The sequence below is a fragment of the Acipenser ruthenus genome, chromosome 27, assembly GCF_902713425.1.
Source record: "Acipenser ruthenus chromosome 27, fAciRut3.2 maternal haplotype, whole genome shotgun sequence".
NCBI lineage: Eukaryota > Metazoa > Chordata > Actinopteri > Acipenseriformes > Acipenseridae > Acipenser > Acipenser ruthenus.
Window position 1 is genome coordinate 21,689,772 of NC_081215.1, and position 14,708 is coordinate 21,704,479.

General features: G+C 36.8%; 1 protein-coding gene across 3 annotated transcripts; it reads left to right on the forward strand.

Moving 5' to 3' along the window:
* Positions 1-457: 457 nt before the first annotated feature.
* LOC117432201 (dickkopf-related protein 3-like) lies at positions 458-14,641 on the forward strand. 3 transcript variants are annotated; one of them, XM_034053771.3, is made up of 8 exons: positions 458-601; positions 2,482-2,777; positions 3,846-3,974; positions 4,885-4,968; positions 11,603-11,695; positions 12,764-12,908; positions 13,110-13,266; positions 13,749-14,641. In XM_034053771.3, exons 2-8 carry the CDS (start codon positions 2,559-2,561, stop codon positions 13,849-13,851), a joined length of 930 nt encoding a protein of 309 aa, XP_033909662.1. In that variant the 5' UTR covers positions 458-601; positions 2,482-2,558; the 3' UTR covers positions 13,852-14,641. The 3 variants fall into 3 exon arrangements, with proteins under 3 accessions (XP_033909662.1, XP_058858177.1, XP_033909663.1); XM_034053772.3 differs by having other exon boundaries at positions 529-629; XM_059002194.1 differs by lacking the exon at positions 4,885-4,968.
* Positions 14,642-14,708: the final 67 nt, after the last annotated feature.

Genomic DNA, 14,708 nt, shown 5'->3' on the forward strand with positions numbered 1-14,708 from the left:
TTACAGTGCAATCAATACAGGGTTTGGTGAAGTACAGTGATTAATGTCTGTTTCTAATTGGCAGCACTAAAACATTTTTTTTTTTGTGGTAAATGACTTGTTGTTACTCTATTGGATGTTAAGAGATTGCCATTGTATTTTGTTCAATACCTAGTGACTAATATTGTGGTATGTTATTAAGCACAGAGGATGCAGTAGTTCCACCCGTGTACCTGGAGCGGAGCCATGTGTTCATCCTGTTTTCAAAACATTGAAGTGATTGCAAAGGGAAAATAATTCTATCCGAATACTTCTATATAAAATACATTTAGTATGAAGCACGGAAAGCTCTAAGGAAAAATCTTCATTCTTCAACAGTGTTGTCATTAGTAATAGCAGGGTGTACACTGTACTAGCCTTGTCACATCCACCCCATTATCTGCACATGCTCCAGGCTTACCTCACAATCAGGCAGCCGACACTGCAGTCTTGTAGCCAATCCGATTCTAGCATGGGATAAAAAAAAAGTCGGAAACAGCAGGCATCAACTTCTCACTGCAGCAGTAAGGGATCATTTGTACGCTGCTGTGTGGGTACGGGAGCAGGTGTTTTCGAAGGCCAGGTAACAATCTGATTTCATCACAAGACAGGTCTGCAAGACGAGACATAGAAAGAATACAGTATATAATCTGTAGACTAGAGGAGATAAACAATCAATCTAACTAGTAAGGATTTTTTTGATTTCAAAGGAACCCGTGCACCTGCTGTGGCTTACTCTCCTTCCTCATGTTAATATTCAGGATAGTTAATAATAACGCACTGATGTATCGTTATATATCTATTTTTTAAACATAAAACACATTCTTTTAATTTGTAGCGAATATAACAACGCGTAACAGTAAGTCATTGCAGTGCTTTTTAAATAAAATGACGTCATCGGGGTATTCTATTTCTGTAACCCGTCAGATGAAGTCGGCGACGGTGGCTTTGTGATGTAATTGCTCGCGCTCAGAGTCTCAAGGCGTCGGCGGCATTCATTCATTTGAATTGATAGTTCATCGTTGCACAGTGATTATATCGACAACACAGAATGACAATGCATTCTATTGTTTCTATAATATAATGTTATTGATATGACGATGGGTCGAAAGGAAATGTCGGATATGTTTGCCATAGCAGGTGAAAAATGGAAGGAATTAACGCTGCGAGACAACAAGGAGGGATTCACTTGCAGAATCAGCTAATATTGCTGATGCGCAGGTGTAATTACATGCTGTATGCTAAACACGATGGCCGCATGACTTTGCAGTTGTAGCGCTGACTAGTAATGTAGTTTTAACGCCGCTTACAGGTTGACAGCATTCGGGCTCAACAAAGCTGTGGTAAATCCATCCTAGGATGTTTAAGGAAAGATTTTATTTTCTAAACATGCCCGATGAAGAGTTAAGAAGATTCAGACTTGACACAACCGCAGTTATTATTAACCTGTGCAAGGAATTAAGGGAGGATTTAAAGCAGACTGCTAGAAGTCACGTCTTAATTATACATAATAATATAGCTGCATTTCTAATTACATTACCAGAGTTGCACATTAAAAATGAAACCAGTCACTGCCCAATTGTTTTAATATTTTGATGGTGGTGGACCCTTGCGTATTGTGCAATTTGGTCCCACACTGTTTCTAAAAGAAATATTTTTCTTTTGCCTGCCAAATAAACCCACAAAAGAAAAATGTTCTAGGCTCTCATGGGATTTTTTTTCTTCATCCATGTTCCATGTGAGGTACTGGGGTTGACCCCTCACCCCCTACCCCTCCCAGAGAGCAAGCTGCACAGCCTTTCCGAGAGAGAGAGAGAGAAGTTATTTTTATTAATTTATCTTTCTCTGAATAGATCCATATATGAGCTATTTACATATACAACAAAAGCAGAAATAACATCTACCATGACTGGATACAGAAAATAAATAAAACATCTTAACTAACAGCTTAAAACTTAAACACTTCAAAGAATAAAAACAAAATACAGCTGAACCTACAGTAAAACAGCAAATCCTTAATATTTACAATTTGGTGAACATCAGCATGATATTACATGTAACCTTGCAATACACTTTAGCTGTGTTGATATCTACTGCACTTGATTCATTGTTGATTCCTTGATATTGCGTTTCATCCACAATTCGTGATCGACTTGGCTCCCTTTTTATTTTGATTAGGCTGTCTTATAGGTGGTCCACGGGGAGCGTCTAGTTTAATTTATGCATGAAACAGATGGAAAATCTGACAGAAAAGGTGTTCCGAATGTCGGTGTTTTGAAATGACAGTTTGATGAATCACTCACTATTTAAGAAAAAATGTAAACATGAAATTCTCGATAAACATTTAAAAAAAAAAAAAAAAAAAAGCTAAACACTTTCATGAATAGAGGCCAGTGTGAAGAGAGCCTACCGTGGGTCTTGAAGGGTTAAAATAATTTCTGTGCCGGGTTTCTCTTTCTGCAGCTCTTTGGTTTTGAACTGCACCATCACAGCAAGACAGAACGAAATCCTCAGAACAGAAGCTCACACACTGAGGAGGGATGTCGTCTGATCTAGTGTACAGGATGCTGCCGCTCGTGGCTATCCTACTCTGTCTTTCTGGGGAAGCCAAAGCTTTCCCAACTGACCCCGACGCCGGGTTCGACATCACCTTACCAGAGAGTTTGACACAAGGAGAATCGACTTTAAACGACATGTTCAGAGAAGTGGAAGAGCTGGTGGAGGACACGCAACACAAACTGGAGGAGGCGGTGCACCAGGTAGCCTTGCGTAAAAAAAATATCGATATGAAAAATGTGTACCTTAGCATATGGCGTGAACTATAGGCATAGTAATTGGTAGTAGTTTGTTCATTATTTAATAAATACTGTAATACTTAAACAGTATCTTGTATTATGCATGTGATCAGAAAGTACATCAATCGATATTTCTTTTCATTTCGGAAATTATTTTAAACATGATCAATTAGTATTCTTGGATCATTAGATTATTAGTTTTATGTTGTATGTTCTAAAGCAATTCATAATGTAGGCTATATGCTGCAGTTGCACTGTTGGTTCCTGTAGTACGGCAATTGGCTTATTATATTTGAGGGTGGTTACTGCTAGATGCTAATGGGAACATATCTCTATAATAAATCTCTAAAATAAACAACTTATTTGCCCTTGAGACCATACGCCAGAATAAAGGGATTCTTGTCTCAAATCTGTTTGTAGAACTGAAAAACCTGGCTTTAATTTAAGCTGCTTGTGTGGCATAGAGTTAAGAAGGATTACTCAGGACAAATGACCAAATTGAATAATGAATGGCGTACCAGCTTGTTATAGGCTATTATTATGTGCAGACGCAGGACTAAAGATATAAAGTGCTGTACAAAAAAGCACGACATGTAGTTATAATATTACTGGTATTAAAATTTGCTGTCCAAACAATGTCACTGTACTGTACCAACGTTATTTGTATGTACAAGATCAAAGTGGGTACTAGAATGTGCTCTACAAATAATGTTGCTGTTTACTGACAGTTTTGGTATCAGATAAATCTGAGTGTGGGCATATGGAATCGCCTAAATGTCTTTAAACAGAGGCTGGAAATTCTACCCTCTTAACCTGGGCTTCCTTATGCACCTTAAATGGTTCAGATCGTACGTCCTTATGTGCTCAGAATCTTTGCCTCTGCACCATAGAGTATTAACTACCAGCCAAGAGCAAGATAGGAATGTGAACACAGTCTTATGCAATATGACCAAAAATGTTAAATGTAGTCCTATCAAAGTGCATTTATTTCATAAAGAATCACTAGTAAAACTGTGTGTGTGTGTGTCTTAGATGGTCAACGAGAGCGTTCAAGAGTCAGAATTAAATGTGGATGACCTTCCACCAAATTACCACAATGAAAGCAGCACAGACACTATGGCTGGGAATACATCCTACCACACTGTTGAGAAAATTGACAAGGTACTGTATGTCACCCTTGATATATAGTTATGCGAATACTATCTTTTATATTTTGCATTTTGGTTTAAAATTTCAAGGAATAATGTTATCGGAAACTTTGAATGCCGTTAATGTGTTTTTCATATCAGTATTAAAATGAGCAATCGGATCACCTTTTCAGTTAAAACCTTTGCATTTGGATATAAAACAGTCAACAGTCAACGCCACCTATTTCAAAAAAAAAAAAAAAGAAGTGTGTCTTTCTAATTCTCATTTTCAACAGAATATTTTATTTTTTTATTTTAGTATCTTTTTTTTTTCTTTCTAGAATCTCACAGAAGGGAGATTTTTTTCCTTCAAATGAAGGACAGTTTCCCTCCCTCCCTGTGTCAGGATAGATAGCAAGACTCCTGCACCATCAATTTTTTTTTTTTTTTCTCATGACTTTCTAGCGTAAACTTCCCTGTGTAAACCACAAGGCCTTTTTTTCGACAGACTGTGTTTTTTTGTGGTTTTCTAAAAGCCTCTAAACTCAATATGGCTTGTCATAGTATTTAAACAAAAAGTTTTGCATCACCTAGGATTGAGACTATATGAACTATATGAACATAATTTAGGTATTTTATTTAACATCATGTAATCAAATAAATTACAAAATGATGTAGCAAAAGTCTACCGGAAGCCATAATAGTAGTACAGAATATCATGTTAGATTTTGAAATGTCACAACTTTCAATGCGTCCGTTTTTTGTGAAGTATATGGAAAACCATGAAGTAGTATGTAATTCAATATGTTAATATAACATTATTCAGTAGGTTTCATTTTATTTTATGAAGCAAAATTGGTTAATTCTGTAGGGTGGTGGTAGATTTTTAGCCATAGATGTACATGCTTGATTTAAAACTAAACTTAATTTCCTTTTTGCTGTAGGTGACAGATAATAAAACGGGAGCCACTTTCTTCTCAAAAACTGTGATCTCATCATCCAGCAGTGAAGGAGGAGAGATGAAGCATGTAAGTGAGCTGTTCTGAAAATTGGCTCATTTTAAAATGAAGAGAAACTGTTTTGTTTTGATGGGAATGGTAGAGATATCTCAATAAATGTCCTATACACTTGATTTAATTCATTGGAGCAGGGTAGAAAATGCAGTGGAAAATTTCTACTGCATTCAAAGTTCATGCATAATTACATTTCTTAATTTCCTGGACACATGCGTTTATTGAAGTTGCGCAATATGCATGCCCACTTTTACTTATATCTAGAACCCTTTAATTCAATTCAAACTGTGTTACAATATTTGTTTAAGCTTGAGAGTAACAAACACTGGAGATGCTGATAGAGGTTTGGTATTTCTAGTTGTGAGAGATTTATGTTGCTGACCTAGTTTACCACTGACTACATTTTCCCCTGGTTTATCTTGCCTGACAGGACACATCACTGGTCTAACCATGCCAGGTTTTGGGTGTTCCTGCTTGACTGCCTGTCATACCATAATTGTATTTTGAAATCAACCAAAGGCTCTAGTTCTTTTTCTTTCTGTGCCTTTTCTGTGATCTACCTTTCCATTCCAGGCTCTATTTATTCAGTGTACTCAAATATCACTCTGCTTCAAACTGATATAACACATTCAAATGTCATTCATCTTACCAGCTGACCTGTGTGATTTCTGTGAGTTTCACACCTCACTGGCATAGTGAACAATGGCTGATAATTACCCAGTGAGTGCATTCAAAAGAGGATATTATCTGATTTGAATTGACTGTGTGATTAATGTGTGCTCAGCCTTAGCCAGCACGAGCATTGCTTTAATCATGTCCTGCTCCACTGCTGTCTAGTCTACAAAGAACAACTTTCAATCAGCTTTTTCTGGTATCCGTTGTAAGCAACACAAACTTGATACCAGCAACTTGGAAGAGGGTCTGTTGAGTTCATATTTGTTGGTATTGAATAGATCATAATATAACTTAACCTTCATTTTAATGTGTGTGTGTGTGTGTATATACTGCAGTGAATAAAAAACATACTCATCTCATGTAAAGGGGTCATTCAGTGCAGTCATTGAAGTCAGTTACTGGTGGATTTATTGGTGCAGAGTGCAGACAGTGTTTGATGCCACCAAGCTGAAAGCCACTAGGGCAGCAGTGTGGAGTAGTGGTTAGGGCTCTGGACTCTTGACCGGAGGGTCGTGGGTTCAATCCCCAGTGAGGGACACTGCTGCTGTACCCTTGAGCAAGGTACTTTACCTAGATTGCTCCAGTAAAAACCCATCTGTATAAATGGGTAATTGTATGTAAAAATAATGTGATATCTTGTAACAATTGTAAGTTGCCCTGGATAAGGGCGTCTGCTAAGAAATAAATAATAATAATAATAATAGGAAGGCAGGCGGTCAGTTGTCCTGCTTTTCAATTCCAGTTCAGCCACGGACGTGCCCTCAGACCACCTGGTAAATTATGTCAAAGCATATTGTGCCATAGTTAAGCTTTCAGTGAACAGCTCTTTTTCTGAAAGCAGGCCTTGACAAGCTATAGGCCATCTTTTGTGGCACAGTCACAATAAAAAATAAATCAATGAATGTCTTGTCTGACAGTACATGAACAATAAAACATTGAAAAGCCTTTCATGATACCACCATCACAAAACGCTGTATAATAAAGTAATATTTAAAAAGTGCATTTTATGGTCAACTTTAAGGCTTCACTTGCAAATGTGGCTGTTGAGTATCAGAGTTCTGGCAATAAATAACACTGTGACTAACAATGCTGGTTCATGAACCTAACCTTTAGAAAGAGCGAGAGTGAACTATAGTTCCATTTCCATCTACCGCACCCTCTCAAAGCCCTTGATGGGAGTTTATTAAAATAAATACAGTTCAGGATATATTTCTCAGCATCTTACTATTAGTATTTTGAAGTACAGTTATTTGTGGAAGATTTATGGACAAAAGTTATTTTTGTAAAGGTATTATTTATGTACAGTATTTATGTATTTGTTGTTGTTTGTTTGTTTAACATTCTTTGCATTGAAGATGGATGTACACGGAAGCCAGTTAGGTAAATTAATTTAACAAATCATTACATTGAATTTTATGGGTAGCAAGCGTGTGTGCTGATCATTACCAGCACCTAAAACGTATTGTCTGGTATGTGCAGGACAATGATAACCTGCCCTCAAGTATACTTCCTAAAGGACACTCAGCATTTAGGGCTGCTTTTGGGTGATTAACCTGACTGGTTTCACAGCCAAGTGTGTCTGTAGTATAATGTGTAGCTTTCATTGCTATTGCTGTTGGGCCAAAAATAGGCTTACATGGTGGGAAGCAGTTTCAATTTCATACCACACAGAGACGTCTGCATTAAGCTTTCATTGGGTGCTGCTACAACATGTTGAACACATGGCACATTTCACAACTAGCCCTATTAAACAATTGCAGTAGCCAAACATGTTTCAAATGTGGATGTCTAAGGGTAGTTTTGAATTGAACCCAAATTACATCACTATCTCAGGATCTTTAAACATGTCACAGTTTTATATTATAGAGGTTTTTAAGCAGAACGTTTTCAATTATATTTTATTGCACAATTACCTTGAAGTTTATAAATGGCACGCTGCTGTTGGAAATTCAAAGTACACTTAACTTTACACTCTACAGCACTAACAAGTTTTACCAGGACATTTATATACACATATCATAGAAATGTATTATCATAAAAAATATCTTTCATTCAAGCTATTCTTGAGCCATATCTTTTAAAATATTTTATGTTCAGATTATTATAAGCATAGTCGAGGTCCCTGTACAATTATCTTAGAATGCAATGTAAGTAATTCTACTTGTAGTAGACTCTAAATCCTTCACATGGTATTGACACTCTTCCTCATCAGTTCATGAGACACAACTCTGATGTCTGCTACGCTGAATAAAGCACACACCAATTTGCTGTTACCATGACACCCTGTCCGCAGATAGTGGAGAGAGGCTTTTAGCTGTTCCCATTGAATTAATGCTTAATAAGCTCTAACATGGTGTAAGATATTTCTCCAAATGCGGTGTGGTTTACTGACAGTGAAGATACAAGTATATATGAATCCTTCAGACTTCACGTAATACTGAAAAAAAAGCAAACCCATCTAATAAAAAGTGTATTTGTTTTTTTTTATCTGCTGTGAAGTGTGATTGGTGTCTTGCAAACAGAACATTTCAATATTGCACACTGATAAAGGCACTAACATTTGCCTACATGACTCATAGGTTTTTTTTCCAAAGGGCTCAACAGTTCTGATGCTTTCCATTCATTCAAGAACCACTGCTCTGTTTTTGTTGTTCTTGGCACGGCAGTTTACAGCTATCTTTTTTTCCCCTAAAGTGATCCTGTCTGGATTTGAACCACAAGTCTGTTACTTAAAACCACAGAACGGAGAGCTGGAGGCTAGTTTTGTTTTTCTCCTTGAAATGTACATTCTTGTAGCTGAGTGATTCGAGAGGAAGAAACAGGCTGGCAGCCAATCAATCCATATATATCAACCAAATAGTATGGCTAACTACCCTGTGGAGAAACACCCACCTCTACATACAATGCATTAGATACATTTAACTTTTTAAAAGCTAAAAAGTTATTGTAGCATTCATTTTTTTCATAGCATACTGTATTAGTCGAACATACTAGCCTCTGATTAATTTTCCATCGTCAGAAGCTAGCTAAGCATGTCCTAGTCTAAACTTCAGACAACTTGTTTATTTACAAGGAATAGAAAAATCACGTTTTTGCTGTATGCCTGATGTGTGAGTTTCTTTCTGTGTCGGTGCTAACGAATGAACTGGGAGCTGCTAACAACCCAAGGACATGAGAGCCAATCAAACGAGTTAATAAAAAGAATTGGCACTGTGAACCGTCTAGACTGGAGCAAGATAAAACCTTGGTATTAGTTGAAATGACAGTCCATAAAAGTGGTACATAAATACATTGTAGCCATCACATTGAAACATTCTGAGGTACTGTAAGATGAAGACACGTAGAGAAGTGTTCATTAGCTGAAAAAAAGGGTCGTCTTTCAATATGTTTAAAGGACTATTTGAAAGGAAAATATCCACATTAAGACTATAAAGTAAAATATTGCTATCGGGCAATGTTCTGTGTCGGTTTTGTATTTCTATTTAATTATACTGTTGCATGCCTCATTCTCAGTACTGAAGTATAGCTGTGCGAGAGTCATTATGAGGGTAAAAATGCAGACTGATGCTTCAAGGTGAGCAGAAAATCAACCCAACAATGAGACTGTCACGTTTCCCTGAAGGAACATTATAATTAGGAGCTTGGTTAACTTATGACATACATGTACAGCCCTTGAATGCTAATGGGTGTTAATTGAAAGGCCAATCACAAGTGTTGCATACAGTTTTACAGTAGTTTCTTTATGTGACACACGTGGCTGTACATATGTAACACTTTTTACATGTACGTACACTACTGTAGATATCGATCATGGTGATATACTTTTTCATGGTACTGATAGCTAATGTATTTATAGTCTTGGCCGGGATATACGATGCTGAATAGAAACACAAGTGTCTAGTTTATTAGAATCACCAGAATTGCCTGGAAACCTCTCATGCCACCCATCAATACTTCAACCATTTGGGCACATAAATATATTCTAGTTGCATTAAAGAAGGAAAAAAAAAACACAGAAGAGTCATATTACAAAAGCTCTAGCTCTATCCAAACGCTGATTAATCTGTTCTCTGCGATGGACTTAGAATTATGTTTCCTCTGCCCTTGCCAATGTCGGAAGCTGTTTTTCTTGCCTTCACATGATCAGATTTATACAGTGTCTTATTAATGGAAGAACATAAAAGCTCAAGAAACAACCACATTTCTGTTTTGGCCATTTTAATACTATGCCAGCTAAATGCAACCAGAGCCAGTACTGTAATTATCTTAATTCATATAGAGAAACTTATTCCTGCTGTGGAAAAGTAAATAGCTTCAAATTTCTAATATAATATTTATATTCCTGTAGCTAAATTCATTTTATTTATTGGCTGCGGAGTGCAGCGGCATTATGTCATGTCCTCATTCTTGAAAATCAATAGTATAGAGCAGGTGGAGCCCACAGTGTTGCAAAGTCACTGGAGCACATGACTTGAACAAATGTTAAATGACTAATAAAGACCAAAAATACACTATACCCATGTCACTGTGTGCATCCATTTTACAGTAAAGTATATACTGCATTTTAATACGTTCCAGAAAATATTCCTAGGACTCATCAACTGAGTTAATTATTAGAGATATCAGAAAATGTATATCCAATATCAAAATGTCTGATGTAATGACCAGGGATATGCTTCTCTACTGTGATGGTGCACATTTCCCACTGGCATGAAAACATAATAAAGTTATTGGTACAGTTTTTTTTATTCCAGAAAGTAAAAATTAATGAACTGCAGATGATGCTGTATTCAGTTTATTTTCTGGTGATGCGCCCTGAGCAAAAAGACCCATAAACTGATGATATAGTTAAAGTACAGGATGTTTTTTTTTTATATATATATATTTTTTGATAGAAAAACAAAGCAAGCAGTGAGAGAGGAAAGTGAGGCTGCTTTTACTGTATATTTGGTTTGGACAGCAAACATTCTTTGGGAGATGAACACGAACAGAGCCTTTGTGTAACAGTGACAGATTGTATTCATGAGTTCACTCAATTGCAAAAGCAAATGTGTACAAAATATATGAGATCAAGCTCTAATGTAGCAATACTCCATGAAAATCATTGTGAACTGTGCATTTGTTTGAACTAATTAAGGCAGTATTTTAGGAATTGTTTCTTTTACTTTGCATGTGCGTTTGTTTCAAAATGTCATGCAACACAGTGTAAATGCATGTCACACTTTTTTTTTTTTTTACCTAAATCCTAAGAACCACTCATGGAGTTGTGATTAACCTTGTTATCAATTAAGTTTATAATCTTTGTCATGGTGATCTGTGTATTTTTTTGTGATCACACTTTGCATGGATTTTTTTTTATAGTGTTTTATTTCTACTCAATGAAGGTGATATTTATGTTGCATAGATTGTCAACACTTTTGAAGCATATCATGTGTAGAGTGGTTGGTGGTGTGCAGCTGATGTTTTTCATATCTCCAGGAATGATGAGGGTGGTGGCTCAGTGGATTATAAATACTTTAATAAGCTCAAATGTCCACAGTGCCTTTTCTCTATGTATGCTGCTTGAGGAATAACTACTAGTGCAGTGAGTCAAAAATGATGTGTGTGTGTTGCATATAGATAACACAGGTGTACAAATGATTCTGTATTTCGCAACAGCGCCAGGCAGCTTTATAGTCCGCCGTGGTGCACTCTCCAGGCCCATTAGTGCCCAGTGACAGTTAACAGTTAATATTTTAAATATGCACTCTGACATTAACATTGGCTTTCAAAGTTTTTCCCACAACCGTTTAAAGTTGTACATTTCTCTGCAAATCCCTCAAGTAGAATGATTTCCAGCAGCAAAAAGATCAGAATCAACCGGTGAGCCCAGAGAGCTGTCCCGACACGCTTTAATATTTCACAGTGAAAATGGTGCTGTGTAATTCAGCTCAGGTGTTGATTAATAGAAGCTGACTGCTGCTTCTTCCCACAGGAATGCATCATTAATGAGGACTGTGGAAATGGGAATTACTGCCAGTCTGGACTGCTGCAGTCTAAGTGTCTGCCTTGCAAGATGCAGGATTCGGTAGGTTATCTTTTTTTAAAATCTTCAAAACTCTTTTAACTTGAACCAGGCATGTAAATGCCAAATGGCGCACTGACGTTGTGTATGCCATTGCAGAGCTAGTAAGCATCAAGCGTTGCGTTATAGCTGCTTCTGCTTATTCAAATAGACACTTTTGTTGATCTAGCATGTGTTTCATATGTGATATTTATGTCGTGAAAGAGATTCAAGAAACTAGAGATGAAGAGCTGTCCCTGATCTCAGGTAAAACAAGACTGTATCAAAAAGGGTACAAGCAGCATTTCAGTAATTGTACAAAGGACCGCTCTGAACGTTTGCAAGGACAACAGTAAATATGAAAATGTAATGTGAATCTGCTTACTTTTTAAACGGTAGTTGATAGCAGATGTATGTTGCAAAACCTGAACCTAACAGTTAGAGATGAGGAAAAACTATTCTAATTAAAACCACCTGTTTTATAGCCTGTTATAGTGAAAGGTTATTGACAGTTATCGGGAGATAACACATACTGTAAGTGCTAATAATGTAGTAGTAGTTGGAAAAGACAAAAAGTCCCTGTTGATAAAAAAAACAAATGTACCAGGAACAAGCTTAATACAATAATGAATAAACCATAAAGATTAATCGCACAGATAAGCGCAGTAATGAGATTGTGCATATCATTTTACAGTATATTCTGAGCCTCTTAAACAGCTTCCTGGATATTTTATGTTGCCTAGGAAACAGAATGGCATATAGCAGTCAGCACAGAGCAGATAGGCTGTGGTTACACAGTGTAGAAGTAATTCATTCATAGTAAGGAATACAAATCCAAAGCTGTTCAGACATCAACAGTTAAGTGGCATCTTACAAGAAATCTGGATGTGGGTTGTGAAACATGTGTACTGTGAAACTATATTACTGACGGTAATATACTGGAGACACAGATTGTGACTGCTTTCACTCAATTTTCAATAAATATGCTAATCACTAGTACATTTGTTTAAACAGTTAATAGCTGCTTTCTTACTGTTTTTTACCAGGACTGACAGGCATCTTTCAGTTACTTTCTACCTTTTGTTTTTTTAGAATTGCACCAGAGATGTGGAATGCTGTGAGGGACACCTGTGTGTCTGGGGCCACTGTGTGAAAAACAGCATTAAAGGAGGGCCAGGTACCATTTGTGAATACCAGAGCGACTGCAACAGTGAGCTGTGCTGTGCTTTCTACAAAGGTAAAGAGATCTGTGTGTTCCAGGAGTTAAAACTTCAGTCCAAAAGTTAATCAGACCATTTGCTGTACAGTATATTATAGTGGTGGTTATACCGTAAACATAAACCTCATTTCCATGTGGGTCCCAGAGAAGCTGTTGGATTATTGATCTATTTTAAATGTGTTCAATGTTTTATTTTACTCCCTCCCCACCTTGGTTAAGCTTTGCTGTTCCCAGTCTGCACTGCATTGCCTAAAGAGGGGGAACATTGCCATGACCCATCAAACCCACTGCTGGATCTCCTGTCCTGGGACCAGGAGCCTGAGGGGCCCCATGAGTACTGCTCATGTACTAATGGGCTCAGCTGCCAGTCTCATGGGTAAGGATTCTATTTCCACATAAAGCATTGTCACCAATATTGGGTGAGCCACAATCTTTTTTAAAAAGATTAATGGTTGCCGATACCTTCGGCTTGAATTTTTCAGGGTAGCTGCATTAAAACTGACCTTGATATGTGGGCTCCTAACTAACTTGCTTATGGTGAATCAGAAAGTCCCCTTGCGATCAAGTCCTTTAAGTCTTTCTGATTCACTGTTGAAACATGAAACCTCCTAGTTTATCTTTATTGGAGAATTGTGCAAGTAAGGTGGGTCGCAACACAGATAATGAATTGAAGGTTGTCCCATTAAGTGATACAGCCTCTGGAAATTGCTGCACTTTGTAGTTCCTAGACATGCACGCATTTTAAATTGTTGTAAAAGAAATGTGAACTCTCAACAATTCTATCTTAACAATTTAACAGTTATTATTCTTAATAAGAAGAATTATTTCAACAACATACATACTTTTTTTCTCCCCCAGACGCAGCTCAATCTGTGAAAAACAGAATGATTCTTCCAAAGAGGAAAATCTTCCATTTTTTGATCAGTTGACCAAAAGCCTTTCTTGGGGTGACCACAACTGAAGTAGTGGACCATACTGAGTCAAGTTATCTCTGAGAGTAATCCTCTCTTCTGTATATTTAACAGAAACACACAGAGTGTGACTTGACAGTAGAGTTTGTGAACCTCATTATTCTAAAAACTAATAAGCTTCTGTTCTGCACTTAGCATATTGCCAATATTAAAATACCTATAATTCAGCAGGATGACTTCTATTGGTCTACTGTTCTGAAATTAATTAATTAGCAATATAAATCTGCATATTTTCCGTGAAGTTAGTTTGTCTTGAAATGAACCACAAATCATAAATTCATCTTCCTATATGCAACCAGCAGACTTTGATGGATAAAAGTGCAATACATTGTATCTTTTTGAATAATATATATTTTGGGTTATTGGGTTTTACCTTTGCTGCTTTGGGTGGAAGGGGTTATTGTGTTAAGCAATTACTTTTTGTCAGCACTTTTGAGAGATTGCAATATAAACACAGACCATGCTTGTTCATTATTTGATGTTAAATGAATGTTACTAAATGTTCTGGTTAAGAAAACGTAACTGGACACTGAAAATGTGTGTTACATTGATGGTGTACTAATTTGACCTGCTTTCTTCTATGTTAAAATAATTGAATGTTGACTAATTGTGGGGAAGTTTTATTTTATTACAGCAGTCCACGGAGTATTTAGCTTTATATTGTACAGTAACGCAATACATTCTGCTGTTGTGGTAATCTTGGGCTTTACGAGAAACTAAAATGATGTGTTCCCATTTATTGTTGTTGAAACCAATAAAATTACTACTTTGAAAACCAAACTTCAGTTGTAAGTTGGTTCTTCTAACAATATAATGTTTGTAACAGTCCACTTGCTGTGAAACAATT

What these genes read in the sequence shown, in the direction of transcription:
- LOC117432201 (XM_034053771.3), top strand. Translation starts at nt 2,559, where the DNA reads ATGTCGTCTGATCTAGTGTACAGGATGCTGCCGCTCGTGGCTATCCTA. An exon ending in TGGAGGAGGCGGTGCACCAG is followed by an intron (nt 2,778 to 3,845) that starts GTAGCCTTGCGT and finishes TGTGTGTCTTAG; the next exon opens with ATGGTCAACGAGAGCGTTCA. An exon ending in CTGTTGAGAAAATTGACAAG is followed by an intron (nt 3,975 to 4,884) that starts GTACTGTATGTC and finishes TTTTTGCTGTAG; the next exon opens with GTGACAGATAATAAAACGGG.